We start from the raw sequence: 16628 nt of genomic DNA on the forward strand, positions 1-16628 counted from the left end.
CTGAATTAGAGAAAAAAAAGTCCAAACTAAATGAAACTAAACTCGAATGAAAAATCCAGAACTATTAGAACCTTGTCATACAAAGCTTGTTTTGTTTCTGACTTTGTCACGATGTATTTGGGAGAACATCCAAAGCCAATAAAAGTCAACACCAGCACTCCAACAGATATTTTAAAGTCTTAGTCTGAGCTGATCCAACCCAACCGATACACCGCTGCAGTCTACGCTGTTTATTAGAGTGGATCACAGCAGATTCATTTTAGAGGTGGTGGTGGTGGTGGGGGGGGGTGCACAGATTTTAGCCACTGGAGCTGAATGTGGGTGCGTATTTTTATTTTTAATCCCAATCATCATCACCACACTGGTTTATCCAGGTGTGTCCAACCACAGGATGACAACAAGAGGTAACAGGACCATGACTGACCGACCGACTGACCGACCGACCGACCGACCGACCGACCGACCGACTGACCGACCGACTGACTGAATGACTGATTGCCTTTGTCTCGGTCTCATCAGACCACCAGATGTCTCGACTACAGTGTTTCAGCTGGAAAAACATTTAGTGAAGACATCCTGTGTTTGTCCAGTTTCCACATGCACTTAAACTGTAAAAAAATATATAATTTTTTCACTGTTTATTTTACAGATTTTTCTTGTATTTTTCAGATACAGGAAAATATCAATGAACTGACAAAAACAGGCTGTGATTTTACATGTCAAATGTAAAATAACAGGAAACAACTGTAACTGTGAAGAACCAAAAAATTTCCATTTTTTAAAAGATTTTTTTTTTTTCACAGAAAAATACAGTTAAAATACATTTGCAAATGTATCATAACTTCACAAATATTCATTTTCTACTTATGAGATTAAACTGTTAATTTAAAGTTTAACACTGTAAAAAAAAAAAAAAAAAAAAAAAAAAAGATAATAAAACCAGCTACAATTCCTGACAGTTAACAGTAACAGAAGTATTAGTTCTGTCAGTTGAACCAGACTTGTTTGTTCATTGACAAATATCTTGTGTAATTACAGGAGGTTTCACAACAAAACTGTTGAATAAATGTATTTTTGTGAATGTATAACATGTATAAGCACTGATAAAGTGTCCAAATACAGTTTTTATCAGTGGATTGGACAACTGAGTCTCACTGAAAATTATTTATATATATATTTATAGGGAATTGGATTGTTTTAATACATGAAAATATTCTTTATTAAACATTAAAAAGTCAAAAAATATGCAAAATCTCATGTAAAGTTAGGGCAAAAAAACTGTATTTTAATTATGGAAAATTACCGTATTTTTATGAGATGGTTATTTTCTGTTATTTTATAGTATTTTTCGGCACCCCTGCTGCCGGAATAATACTGCTTTTTTATCAGTTTTTTTTTTTTTTTTTTTTTTCTATAGTGTAGGTCTGTATTCTATTGCATGTCTGCATATAATTATATACAAAGATATTATAGATACATGTATAATTTTATATAATTTTATTATTTTAATTTTTTGTATCTATATTATACCTTATAAATCAACAGTCGTCCAGTCCAGTCTTACTCATATAACATCACATCTGTCTGTTTTTTGTGCTGTATCGAGGATCCTCTGTTCTACTTTAGGAAGGAGCCGCTGACATTAAACCCCTACAGTTGATCATTAACAGTGAAGGGTTTGAACCCCTCCTTTAAAGACCCCCTCCCCCACCAGAACCATCCAACACATACATTCTGTTTGACTGGTTGGTCTGTAGCAGAACTTCAGTTTACTTCCACACTTCTTTATCAGACAGTTCTTCCACACCAGTTACCTCTGTTCATTTATGTATATATACACACACACACACACACACACACACACACACACACACACAAACACACATTTTTTTAACAGTTTCTGCAAATTCTTTAAACTGTGACATAAATTAAAGGTGGGGTGTGATGTGTTTTCCTGGAGCATTTTGTACTATGTCCCTAGAGCTAGACCCTGTGTCTGGGGATCGGGTCGTCCAGCCCCCTGCCGTCGACTGCCACCCAATCCACACTGCACCCGGCCCCTACGCCTCCCTCAGTGGGTGGTGAGTCCACCAGAGGGTGGGCCCACGTCGCTCCTTCAGTCTGTGCCCAGCCAGGCCCCATGGGCATAGACCCAGCCACCAGGCACTCACTTCTGAGCCCAAACCCCGGGCCTGGGTGGGGCTCCAGGGTGGGGCTCCAGGGTGGGGCTCCAGGGTGGGGCTCCAGGGTGGGGCTCCAGGGTGGGGCTCCAGGGTGGGGCTCCAGGGTGGGGCTCCAAGGCGGGGCCCCGGCTGTGCTGTGCAGGGCAATGTTGCGGTCCTTAGTTCTTTCTTCTTCATAGAGGCTTCTGAATTGCTCTTAGTCTGGCCCGTCACCCAGGACCTGTTTGCCATGGGAGACCCTACCAGGGGCATAAAGCCCCTGACAACAGAGCTCCTGGGATCATCTGGGCGCCCAAACTGCCCCACCACGGTAAGGTGGCAGTTCAAGTGCTCGCTGTATGGGTCAGCTGTGGTTCAGAAGGAGCTGAGGCAAAAAACGAAGCTCTGGATTTACCGTCAGCCCACGTTCAGACCCTCACCTGTGGTCATGAGCTTTGGGTCAGGACCAAAAGGACCAGATCCAGGATACAAGCAGTCCAAATGAGTTTCCTCCGTAGGGTGGGTGGGTCCACCCTTAGGGATAGGGGGAGGAGCTTACAGTAGAGCCGCTGCTCCTCCACATCCAGAGGAACCAGCTGAGGTGGATCAGACATCTGGTTCAGATCCTCCTGGACTCCTCCCTGGGAAGTGTTCTGGGCATGTCCCACCAGGAGGAGGAGTCTGAGGAGAGGGAAGTCTGGGCACCCCTGTTTAGACTGTTACCCCCGTGACCTGGCCCTGGATGAAGTGGAAGATAATGGATGGATGGATTTTTTACTCTGTTCCTTAAAATCCCCTTCACACCCTGATTACAACCACTTAATTAACTTCTCTAACCCAGGGCTGTCAGACTCATTTTAGTTCAGTTCCACATTCAGCTAAATTTGATCTGAAATGGGCCAAACCAGTAAAATAATAACGTAATTATATATGAATAATGTCAACTCCAAACTTATCTCTATGTTCAAGAGTGGAAACAGTAAATTTACATTATGAAAAGGTTTCCATCTACAAACTATCCTTTCAAACAATGTGAATAACATGAACAAATGGAAAAAATCAGTGTAATTTGAACACTATTCTGCCTCAGTTTATCATTTCCACATGTACATTAGAACTTACAGATCACAGTGGATCCACAAACACACAAAACATTTAATAACAGACAGAATATCGGTAAAATTGTACTTATTTCTCTTAAAACATTTCAGGTTGTTCATATTTGTTCAGGTTATTCACATTTTTTGCAAAATTACACTTTGTTTTAGTGTAAATACAAGAAAATATTTACATTTACAAAGAGAAAAATTTGGAGTTGTCATTATTCACATGTTCTTCTGATAGTATTTGACTGGTCCTGCCCACTGGAGATTGAATTGGTCTGAATGTGGAACCTGAACTAAAAGGATTGTTCATATCTTCAGTGTAATTTTTGCATTTCACAAATTCATCCCCAGGGCCGGACTGGACCCTTTGGAGGGCTGGATTTGGCCCCCAGATGCCTGTTTGACACCTGTGTTCTAATATAAAAATAAAAAAATGTAGTCACCTGTGGAACGGACAGGACTGAAAAAACACCCTCCAATCATTTTAACCGACCCATCCATTTGCCCCTCCCCCCTCTGTTCGTACCCCTCTTCATTCATGAATTGTTTGTTGTCAGAGGTTTGGAGCAACTGGTACAGGAAACTGTTCTGTCGGGGGGGGCAGAGTGAATGACGTATGCATGGGTGGGGGTCAGAGCTGGTGAACTGGTCCTGTTCAGCGCTCATGAACCCTCAGGAACTAGCATTGTGTGTGCTAGTACTGTGGAGGCGTGGCTTCAGGGGGATGTCTGAAGAAAGGGGGCTGGACTTTTGAACGGAGTATTTTCAAAATGTAGCTGTTGGAACCGTTTTTCTAAGATCCCCCCCCCCCCCCCCTTAACCAGATCCTGTTGAAACTGAAAGTCTCAAATAAATAAGTATGATCCAACTTTTCAACACTGACCAAAAACAGCCTCTGACTGAGTTCGAAACAGAGTTAACTCCACTGACCCAGTGTTAATTCTACCATCCCAGTGTTAACTCTACTGTCCCAGTGTTAACTCTACTGTCCCAGTCTTAATTCTACTCTCCCAGTGTTAATTCTACTCTCCCAGTGTTAACTCTACTGTCCCAGTGTTAACTCTACTGTCCCAGTCTTAATTCTACTCTCCCAGTGTTAATTCTACTGTCCCAGTGCTAATTCTACTGTCCTGGTGTTAATTCTACTGTCCCAGTGTTAATTCTACTGTCTCAGTGTTAACTCTATTGTCCTAGTGTTAATTCTACTGTCCCAGTCTTAATTCTGCTCTCCCAGTGTTAACTCTACTGTCCCAGTGTTAACTCTACTGTCCCAGTGTTAAATCTACTATTCCAGTGTTAATTCTACTGTCCCACTGTTAACTCCACTGTCCCAGTGTTAACTCTACTGTCTCAGTGTTAACTCTACTATCCCAGTGTTAAATCTACTGTTCCAGTGTTAATTCTACTGTCCCAGTCTTAATTCTACTGTCTCAGTGTTAACTCTACTGTCTCAGTGTTAACTCTACTATCCCAGTGTTAAATCTACTGTTCCAGTGTTAATTCTACTGTCCCAGTGTTAACTCTACTGTCTCAGTGTTAACTCTACTGTCCCAGTGTTAAATCTACTGTTCCAGTGTTAATTCTACTGTCCCAGTGTTAACTCTACTGTCTCAGTGTTAACTCTACTATCCCAGTGTTAAATCTACTGTTCCAGTGTTAATTCTACTGTCCCAGTGTTAACTCTACTGTCCCAGTGTTAACTCTACTGTCCCAGTGTTATCTCTACTTTCCCAGTGTTAACTCTACTCCTTTGTCATGGCATCCTCCTCCTGTTTCCATGACAACCCCTGCATCTACTCACATACAGGTGGAAAGGAAAAGTCAATACAAGCAAAGAAAGAAAGAAAGACAGACAGACAGACAGACAGACAGACAGACAGACAGACAGACAGACAGACTAATTGTGCTGGTTCTGTCAGAAGTGTCCATCTTTCATGTCCCATGTGTTGGACCAGTCCATGTGTTGGACCAGTCCATGTGTTGGACCAGTCCATGTGTCCAGTGGACAGACTTACCCTCTGTGCGTCCTGTTGGTGCATCACCTTTAACCTTCCCCCTTCCTCTTCACACATTCACATCGGACCTCCAGTCCAGCTCAGACCGCTGCTTTCTTCAGAAATGTTCTGATGACTCAGCAGTTGTCGGTTGTATCAGAGCGGGGGGGGGGGGGGGGGGGGGGGGGGGGGGGGGGGGCAGTACAGGGACCTGGTTCAGGACTTGGTGGACTGGTGTGACCTCAACCACCTCCAACTCAACATTTCCAAGACCAAGGAAATGGTTTTGGATTTTAGGAGGAGGCGGTCCAAACTGGTACCAGTCCCCATCCAGAACACAGAGGGAGGAGCTGTCTCCAGTTCCAGGTACCTGGGAGTCCACCTGGACCAGTGGGACTGGTCCTGTCAAATGGAGACTCTGCACAAGAAGGGCCAAAGTAGACTTGATTTCCTACAGAGATTCTTTCAACAGGTCCAGTCCTCTTGTGTGCAGCTTCTCCCAGACGGTGGGGGCTGCTGTCCTGTTCTTTACTGTGGTGTGTTGGGGGGGGGGGGGGGGGGGGGGTCACATTTCAGACACAAACAGACTGAACAAACTGATGAAGAATGGGACTGGACTGGACCCAGTTCAGCTGGTGGATGGGCTGAGAATGCTCAGGAAGCTGACCCACTGCACCACCTTAAGGTGTTCAGGGAGAGCACCTTCAGCCACAGACTGACCGACCCCCCTGCCCCCCCCGGTCCAGGACTACCAGGTCCTGCCTGCTGCCATTAGACTGTTTAATATCACTGTGCAATAAATGACTGTATGCTGTGCATACTATAGGTGTTTGGTTTTACTGTATTATTTACATGACTTGTGTGCATATATATATATATATATATATATATATATATATATATATATATACAGTCGTCCTCAAAATTCTTCATACCCCTGCCATTTTTTGTAACTTTTTGTTTTTGTGATGAAATGAATGAGTTTCATCAAGTTTGTTTGTGACTTATATGTGATACACAAGTGAGGAAATAAGAACAAATGATACTTGGAGAAATACTTTATTTCAGGAGTATTTTATTAGTGTCACAACGGGGGGGAAAAGAGAGGACTCAAATGCACGGTACTGAAGGGAAAAAAACACAAGTTTATTTAACATAAATGAAAACAACACAATGGGAAAAAATAAAACCTAACACAAAACCTGGGTAAGAGTCCGTAGAAAAGATGAACAAATGTCCGGGTTATGGAGAGGAATGGAGCGGAACAGACCAGCGCTGCATGGCTGCAAACCTAAGCCTTAAATAGCCTGAAGGTAATTGGCTGCAGCCATGCAGCGCCAGCAGGTGAGTCTGATGATGATTAGGAGAAGGAGGAGCTGAGAGTCACACAGGCACAGATCCTGACAATCAGAGGATTTCCAAAAAACACCATGTTCAAAATTATTCATACCCTTGGTTTATTTAGTCCAAAGTCTTTTCTTAATAGTCAGTAGAATAGCCTTTGTTCTTGATAATGGTTCCTGTAAGTGTCCACAGGTTCTCTTCTGTCTCCTGTGGGGTTTTGGTCCACTCTTCCAGGACCAAAGCCTCCAGCTGGGTCCGGTTGGATGGTCTCCTACCCATCACTCTGGTCTTTAGCTCCCTCCACAGATCCTCTATATGATTTAGGTCAGAGCTTTGACTGGGTCATGTCCTTGAACCACTACTGCACTACCTTGGTGGTATGCTTGGGGTCAGTGTCCTGCTGGGACGTCCAGTCAGGACCAGTCTAGAGTTTCTCAGCACTTTCACACTGTCATCCAGGATGTTGATATAATCCTCCTTTTTCATGATGCTCTGTATCTTGATGAGGTTCTCGGTGCCACTAGCAGAAAAGCAGCCCCATAGCATTATGTTGCCACCACCATGCTTGATGGTTGGGGCTGTGTTCAGCTTGCGTTCTTCTCCTTGCTTCCTTCAGATGCAGTCAACATCCATGTGGCCAAACAACTCCATCTTTGTTTCATCAAATCACTGGATTGATGACCAAAAGCTTGGATCTTGGTTAAGAAGAGCTCTAGGAAATGCCAGATGAGCCTCCTGATGTTTCATCCTGAGTCATGCCATCTTCCTGTGTCTGCATCCATGGAGAACTCCTTTGTGCAATACTGGCTGGATGGTTGTCTGTGATACCTTCATACCTCGGTTATTTTGGTGGCAACATAATGCTATGGTTATAACCTATAATGCTAGGATGCTTCTCTGCTAGTGGCACTGGAAACCTCATGAAGTTACAAGGCATCATGAATTTAACATAATTATATCAACGTCCTGGATGACAGCGTGAAAGTGCTGAGAAACTCTAGACTGGTCCTGACTGGACGTCCCAGCAGGACACTGACCCCAAGCATACCACCAAGGTAGTGCAGTAGTGGTTCAAGGACATGACCCAGTCAAAGTCATAACCCAAATCATTTAGAGGATCTGTGGAGGGAGCTAAAGACCAGAGTGATGGGTAGGAGACCATCCAACCGGACCCAGCTGGAGGCTTTGGTCCTGGAAGAGTGGACCAAAACCCCACAGGAGACAGAAGAGAACCTGTGGACACTTACAGGAACCATTATCAAGAACAAAGGCTATTCTACTGACTATTAAGAAAAGACTTTGGACTAAATAAACCTAGGGTATGAATAATTTTGAACATGGTGTTTTTTAGAAATCCTCTAATAAAATACTCCTGAAATAAAGTATTTCTCCAAGTATCATTTGTTCTTATTTCCTCACTTCTGTATCACATATAAGTCACACACAAACTTGACAAAACTCATTCATTTCATCACAAAAACAAAAAGTTACAAAAAATGGCAGGGGTATGAAGAATTTTGAGGACGACTGTATATATATATATATATATATATATATATATATATATATATATATATATATATATATATATATATATATATGTGTGTGTACAGGGTGGGGAAGCAAAATGTACAATATTTTGAGGCAGGGATTGAAAGACAGTGTATGACCAATTAATTTATTGAAAGTCATGAGAATTTATTTGCCACAAGAAAATGTCCATAATAGAAAATGTTTTTATTCTATGTGTCCTCCTCCTTTCTCAATAACTGCCTTCACACGCTTCCTGAAACTTGCGCAAGTGTTCCTCAAATATTGGGGTGACAACTTCTCCCATTCTTCTTCAATAGTATCTTCCAGACTTTCTGGTAATAGTTTTGCTCATAGTCATTCTCTTCTTTCCATTAGAAACAGTCTTTATGGACACTCCAACTATTTTTGAAATCTCCTTTGGTGTGACGAGTGCATTCAGCAAATCACACACTCTTTGACATTTGCTTTCCTGATTACTCATATGGGCAGAAGTTTGTGAAAAGGTATGGATAATAGTGTTAGGTATGATTATGACATCAGTATATGTTTGGGTTCAAAACAACTGACGTAGTGTCTGCTGAGAAAAAACAACTAAATGTTCAGTGTAAATTTTGCTTCCCCACCCTGTATATATGTATATATATATATATATATATATATATATATATATATATATATATATATATATGTATGTATGCACACAAAACCAGTTCTGTCAAGTCAGGTTTATTTCCACTCACATTCCATCATATGTTTTTTTTTCTTTTTTTGGTAAATGTTCTTGGTTTTCTTCATTTGATGGAACTGTTACTTTAAAAACTGTGAATCTAAATCAGTCCAAACCATCTGAACATCAACAGTTTATTACTGAGATCCTTTCCAAGGCTTTATTTAAATACAGTTCACCTGTTTGTCTGTGTACTGTCTGAGTGTAGAGGGGAGCATGAAGACCTACAAACCTGCACAGACCACTACCAGGACCACTGGGGCGGGGGGGGGCTGTGGGTGTGGTCTGTGGTGGCTCGGGGTCAGGGTCTGCTTCAGGGTCTGGCTTGGGGTCTGGGTCAGGGTCTGGGTCTGGCTCGGGGTCAGGGTCAGACTCAGAACCTGGTGGACTGGGTCAAAGTGGACCTGGTCCTTCTGCAGGTCTAAGTGGCCCTGGTCCTTCTGCAGGTCTAAGTGGACCTGGTCCCTCTGCAGGTCTAAGTGGACCTGGTTCCTCTGCAGTTGAGGCTCATTCTGTCTGAGGACCACATGTGTGTGCAGTCCTGTCCCTCTGAGTCTGTCTGTCACCACAGCTTTAATGGGAGGGGCTTCAACTGTACCCGTTTAACATCCACTGGAAAAGTCCAACAGAAAAAAACTCCTGGAAAACTGTCAGCAGTCAGTCTGTGCATGCACCAGTACATGCACCAGTACATGCACCAGTACCAGTACATACACCAGTACCAGTGCATGCACCAGTACATGCACCAGTACACGCACCACTACCAGTACATGCACCAGTACATGCACCAGTACATGCACCAGTACCAGTACATACACCAGTACCAGTGCATGCACCAGTACATGCACCAGTACACGCACCACTACCAGTACATGCACCAGTACATGCACCAGTACATGCACCAGTACCAGTATATACACCAGTACATGCACCAGTACATGCACCAGTACCAGTATATACACCAGTACATGCACCAGTACATGCACCAGTACACGCACCAGTACCAGTACATACTCCAGTACATGCACCAGTACCAGTACATACACCAGTACCAGTGCATGCACCAGTACATGCACCAGTACCAGTACATGCACCAGTACACGCACCAGTACCAGTATATACACCAGTACATGCACCAGTACATGCACCAGTACCAGTATATACACCAGTACATGCACCAGTACCAGTACATGCACCAGTACCAGTACATACACCAGTACCAGTACCAGTACATACACCAGTACCAGTACATGCACCAGTACCAGTACATACACCAGTACCAGTACCAGTACCAGTACATGCAGGTAAACTTACCATGTTGACTTCAGACACCATGTCAATGCTGGCGATGTCTATACTCATACCGACGTCTACAGGAGCCCCTGAAAAAGACAGAAGATCAGAGAGGACAGAAAGACACACCTGTCCAATATAGACACACACCTGTCCAATATAGACACACACCTGTCCAATATAGACACACACCTGTCCACTAAAGACACACACCTGTCCACTAAAGACACACACCTGTCCAATATAGACACACACCTGTCCACTAAAGACACACACCTGTCCACTAAAGACACACACCTGTCCAATATAGACACACACCTGTCCAATATAGACACACACAACTGTCCACTAAAGACACACACCTGTCCAATATAGACACACACCTGTCCACTAAAGACACACACCTGTCCACTAAAGACACACACCTGTCCAATATAGACACACACCTGTCCAATATAGACACACACCTGTCCACTAAAGACACACACCTGTCCAATATAGACACACACCTGTCCAATATAGACACACACCTGTCCACTAAAGACACACACCTGTCCAATATAGACACACACCTGTCCACTAAAGACACACACCTGTCCAATATAGACACACACCTGTCCAATATATACACACACCTGTCCACTAAAGACACACACCTGTCCAATATAGACACACACCTGTCCACTAAAGACACACATCTGTCCACTAAAGACACACACCTGTCCAATATAGACACACACCTGTCCACTAAAGACACACACCTGTCCAATATAGACACATACCTGTCCACTAAAGACACACACCTGTCCAATATAGACACACACCTGTCCACTAAAGACACACAGCTGTCCAATATAGACACACACCTGTCCACTAAAGACACACACCTGTCCAATATAGACACACACCTGTCCACTAAAGACACACACCTGTCCAATATAGACACACACCTGTCCAATATAGACACACACCTGTCCACTAAAGACACACACCTGTCCAATATAGACACACACCTGTCCACTAAAGACACACACCTGTCCAGTATAGACACACACCTGTCCACTAAAGACACACACCTGTCCACTAAAGACACACACCTGTCCAATATAGACACACACCTGTCCACTAAAGACACACACCTGTCCAATATAGACACACACCTGTCCAATATAGACACACACCTGTCCACTAAAGACACACACCTGTCCAATATAGACACACACCTGTCCAATATAGACACACACCTGTCCACTAAAGACACACACCTGTCCAATATAGACACACACCTGTCCAATATAAACACACACCTGTCCAATATAGACACACACCTGTCCACTAAAGACACACACCTGTCCACTAAAGACACACACCTGTCCAATATAGACACACACCTGTCCAATATAGACACACACCTGTCCACTAAAGACACACACCTGTCCACTAAAGACACACACCTGTCCAATATAGACACACACCTGCCCACTAAAGACACACACCTGTCCAATATAGACACATACCTGTCCACTAAAGACACACACCTGTCCAATATAGACACACACCTGTCCACTAAAGACACACACCTGTCCAATATAGACACACACCTGTCCACTAAAGACACACACCTGTCCAATATAGACACACACCTGTCCACTAAAGACACACACCTGTCCAATATAGACACACACCTGTCCACTAAAGACACACACCTGTCCAATATAGACACACACCTGTCCACTAAAGACACACACCTGTCCACTAAAGACACACACCTGTCCACTAAAGACACACACCTGTCCAATATAGACACACACCTGTCCACTAAAGACACACACCTGTCCACTAAAGACACACACCTGTCCAATATAGACACACACCTGTCCACTAAAGACACACACCTGTCCACTAAAGACACACACCTGCCCAATATAGACACACACCTGTCCACTAAAGACACACACCTGTCCAATATAGACACACACCTGTTCACTAAAGACACACACCTGTCCAATATAGACACACACCTGTCCACTAAAGACACACACCTGTCCAATATAGACACACACCTGTCCATTAAAGACACACACCTGTCCAATATAGACACACACCTGTCCAATATAGACACACACCTGTCCACTAAAGACACACACCTGTCCAATATAGACACACACCTGTCCAATATAGACACACACCTGTCCAATATAGACACACACCTGTCCACTAAAGACACACACCTGTCCAATATAGACACACACCTGTCCACTAAAGACACACACCTGTCCAATATAGACACACACCTGTCCACTAAAGACACACACCTGTCCAATATAGACACACACCTGTCCACTAAAGACACACACCTGTCCAATATAGACACACACCTGTCCAATATAGACACACACCTGTCCACTAAAGACACACACCTGTCCAATATAGACACACACCTGTCCACTAAAGAAACACACCTGTCCAATATAGACACACACCTGTCCACTAAAGACACACACCTGTCCAATATAGACACACACCTGTCCACTAAAGACACACACCTGTCCAATATAGACACACACCTGTCCACTAAAGACACACACCTGTCCAATATAGACACACACCTGTCCAATATAGACACACACCTGTCCACTAAAGACACACACCTGTCCAATATAGACACACACCTGTCCACTAAAGACACACACCTGTCCAATATAGACACACACCTGTCCAATATAGACACACACCTGTCCACTAAAGACACACACCTGTCCACTAAAGACACACACCTGTCCAATTTAGACACACACCTGTCCAATATAGACACACACCTGTCCACTAAAGACACACACCTGTCCACTAAAGACACACACCTGTCCAATATAGACACACACCTGTCCACTAAAGACACACACCTGTCCAATATAGACACACACCTGTCCAATATAGACACACACCTGTCCAATATAGACACACACCTGTCCAATATAGACACACACCTGTCCACTAAAGACACAAACCTGTCCAATATAGACACACACCTGTCCAATATAGACACACACCTGTCCAAGATAGACACACACCTGTCCACTAAAGACACACACCTGTCCACTAAAGACACACACCTGTCCAATATAGACACACACCTGTCCACTAAAGACACACACCTGTCCACTAAAGACACACACCTGTCCACTAAAGACACACACCTGTCCAATATAGACACACACCTGTCCACTAAAGACACACACCTGTCCACTAAAGACACACACCTGTCCAATATAGACACACACCTGTCCACTAAAGACACACACCTGTCCACTAAAGACACACACCTGTCCACTAAAGACACACACCTGTCCAATATAGACACACACCTGTCCACTAAAGACACACACCTGTCCAATATAGACACACACCTGTCCACTAAAGACACACACCTGTCCACTAAAGACACACACCTGTCCAATATAGACACACACCTGTCCACTAAAGACACACACCTGTCCAATATAGACACACACCTGTCCACTAAAGACACACACCTGTCCAATATAGACACACACCTGTCCACTAAAGACACACACCTGTCCAATATAGACACACACCTGTCCACTAAAGACACACACCTGTCCAATATAGACACACACCTGTCCACTAAAGACACACACCTGTCCACTAAAGACACACACCTGTCCAATATAGACACACACCTGTCCACTAAAGACACACACCTGTCCAATATAGACACACACCTGTCCAATATAGACACACACCTGTCCACTAAAGACACACACCTGTCCAATATAGACACACACCTGTCCACTAAAGACACACACCTGTCCACTAAAGACACACACCTGTCCAATAAAGACACACACCTGTCCACTAAAGACACACGCCTGTCCAATATAGACACACACCTGTCCAATAAAGACACACACTTGTCCACTAAAGTCCTACCCTGTCCACTAAAGTAAAGTCCTACCCTGTCCACTAAAGTCCTACCCTGTCCACTAAAGTAAAGTCCTACCCTGTCCACTAAAGTCCTACCCCTGTCCACTAAAGTCCTACCCTGTCCACTAAAGTAAAGTCCTACCCTGTCCACTAAAGTAAAGTCCTACCCTGTCCACTAAAGTCCTACCCCTGTCTACTAAAGTCCTCCCCTGTCCACTAAAGTCCTCCCCTGTCCACTAAAGTCCTACCCTGTCCACTAAAGTAGAGTCCTACCCCTTTCCACTAAAGTCCTACCCCTGTCCACTAAAGTAGAGTCCTACCCCTGTCCACTAAAGTCCTACCCTGTCCACTAAAGTAAAGTCCTACCCTGTCCACTAAGGTCCTACCCTGTCCACTAAAGTAGAGTCCTACCCCTGTCCACTAAAGTCCTACCCCTTTCCACTAAAGTAGAGTCCTACCCCTGTCCACTAAAGTCCTACCCTGTCCACTAAAGTAAAGTCCTACCCTGTCCACTAAAGTCCTACCCTGTCCACTAAAGTAAAGTCCTACCCTGTCCACTAAAGTCCTACCCCTGTCCACTAAAGTCCTACCCTGTCCACTAAAGTCCTACCCTGTCCACTAAAGTAGAGTCCTACCCCTGTCCACTAAAGTCCTACCCCTGTCCACTAAAGTAGAGTCCTACCCCTGTCCACTAAAGTCCTACCCTGTCCACTAAAGTAAAGTCCTACCCTGTCCACTAAAGTCCTACCCTGTCCACTAAAGTAAAGTCCTACCCTGTCCACTAAAGTCCTACCCCTGTCCACTAAAGTAGAGTCCTACCCCTGTCCACTAAAGTCCTACCCCTGTCCACTAAAGTAGAGTCCTACCCCTGTCCACTAAAGTCCTACCCTGTCCACTAAAGTAAAGTCCTACCCTGTCCACTAAAGTCCTACCCTGTCCGCTAAAGTAAAGTCCTACCCTGTCCACTAAAGTCCTACCCCTGTCCACTAAAGTCCTACCCTGTCCACTAAAGTCCTACCCTGTCCACTAAAGTAGAGTCCTACCCCTGTCCACTAAAGTCCTACCCCTGTCCACTAAAGTAGAGTCCTACCCCTGTCCACTAAAGTCCTACCCTGTCCACTAAAGTAAAGTCCTACCCTGTCCACTAAAGTCCTACCCTGTCCACTAAAGTAAAGTCCTACCCTGTCCACTAAAGTCCTACCCCTGTCCACTAAAGTAGAGTCCTACCCCTGTCCACTAAAGTCCTACCCCTGTCCACTAAAGTAGAGTCCTACCCCTGTCCACTAAAGTCCTACCCTGTCCACTAAAGTAAAGTCCTACCCTGTCCACTAAAGTCCTACCCTGTCCGCTAAAGTAACGTCCTACCCTGTCCACTAAAGTCCTACCCCTGTCCACTAAAGTCCTACCCTGTCCACTAAAGTCCTACCCTTTCCACTAAAGTAGAGTCCTACCCCTGTCCACTAAAGTCCTACCCCTGTCCACTAAAGTAGAGTCCTACCCCTGTCCACTAAAGTCCTACCCTGTCCACTAAAGTAAAGTCCTACCCTGTCCACTAAAGTCCTACCCTGTCCACTAAAGTAAAGTCCTACCCTGTCCACTAAAGTCCTACCCCTGTCCACTAAAGTAGAGTCCTACCCCTGTCCACTAAAGTCCTACCCCTGTCCACTAAAGTAAAGTCCTACCCTGTCCACTAAAGTCCTACCCTGTCCACTAAAGTAGAGTCCTACCCCTGTCCACTAAAGTCCTGCCCTGTCCACTAAAGTAAAGTCCTACCCTGTCCACTAAAGTCCTCCCCTGTCCCCCACAGGTGGGAGTCCTTCAGGTTTACCTCCAAAGTCCGGCCTCAGTCTGATGTCATATCCTTTCAGCAGTTTGTCCACGGTGGCTTTGACATAGGACATGTTACTGGGTTCGTTGGCGCTGGAACAGAAACCACATTAGGATTGAGCCGCACAAACCTGAGCAGGGGCTGTCTGGAGTCACACAGTGTGGGCCTGCCTCACCTCTGAGCCCCCCACACCACCGTCACCATCAGGGACACACAGCTGAGTCCGCAGCATCTGAGCCCCGCGCCGGTCCACATCACCGACCCTGATCCGGTTAACGACTGGGACACGAGACCTGAGGAGACCAGGTCTGAGGACACCGGGTCTGAGGACACCAGGACCGGGTCTGAGGACACCGGGTCTGAGGACTCGGCGGATTCCAGGCCCACGCACACACAGACGCTTCAGCCGCATCCAAGTATCCACAGCGGAACCACCGGAAAAAGGAGGAGAGCGGTCCCGGTTTGGAGACGTGCAGGCTTTACCTGAACAGGAGGAGGTGGCGCATGAAGACCAGCGGCGGAGCCAGCACTCGTCCTCCCATCATCCTCCCATCCCGTCATCCTCCCATCCTATCCCAGCACACACCGCAGGGTCCGCATCCGAGCAGACCCCAGACCGGTCCGTCCTCCGCCGTGCATCTGTTCACCAAAAAAAAAAAAAAAAAACAGCAGTGACGAGAACGGACTCCCCGGTCA

General features: G+C 44.9%; 1 protein-coding gene across 2 annotated transcripts in view; it reads right to left on the reverse strand.

Moving 5' to 3' along the window:
- Positions 1-16226, reverse strand: part of LOC115414382 (gamma-aminobutyric acid receptor subunit beta-1-like) — a 52888-nt gene extending 36662 nt beyond the window's left edge. Inside the window, exons 1-3 of one of the 2 annotated variants that reach the window (XM_030127709.1) lie at positions 16108-16226; positions 15933-16024; positions 10181-10248 (exon numbers count right to left, since the gene is read on the reverse strand). In XM_030127709.1, coding sequence (XP_029983569.1) covers positions 10181-10248; positions 15933-16024; positions 16108-16187 — 240 coding nt within the window. In that variant the 5' untranslated portion in view covers positions 16188-16226. Of the gene's footprint in view, positions 1-10180; positions 10249-15932; positions 16027-16107 lie in introns of those variants that run through there. The other variant, XM_030127711.1, reaches the window with a different exon arrangement.
- Between the last annotated feature and the right edge of the window lie 402 nt (positions 16227-16628).

This window comes from Sphaeramia orbicularis, chromosome 22 (genome assembly GCF_902148855.1).
Source record: "Sphaeramia orbicularis chromosome 22, fSphaOr1.1, whole genome shotgun sequence".
Classification (NCBI taxonomy): Eukaryota; Metazoa; Chordata; class Actinopteri; order Kurtiformes; family Apogonidae; genus Sphaeramia; species Sphaeramia orbicularis.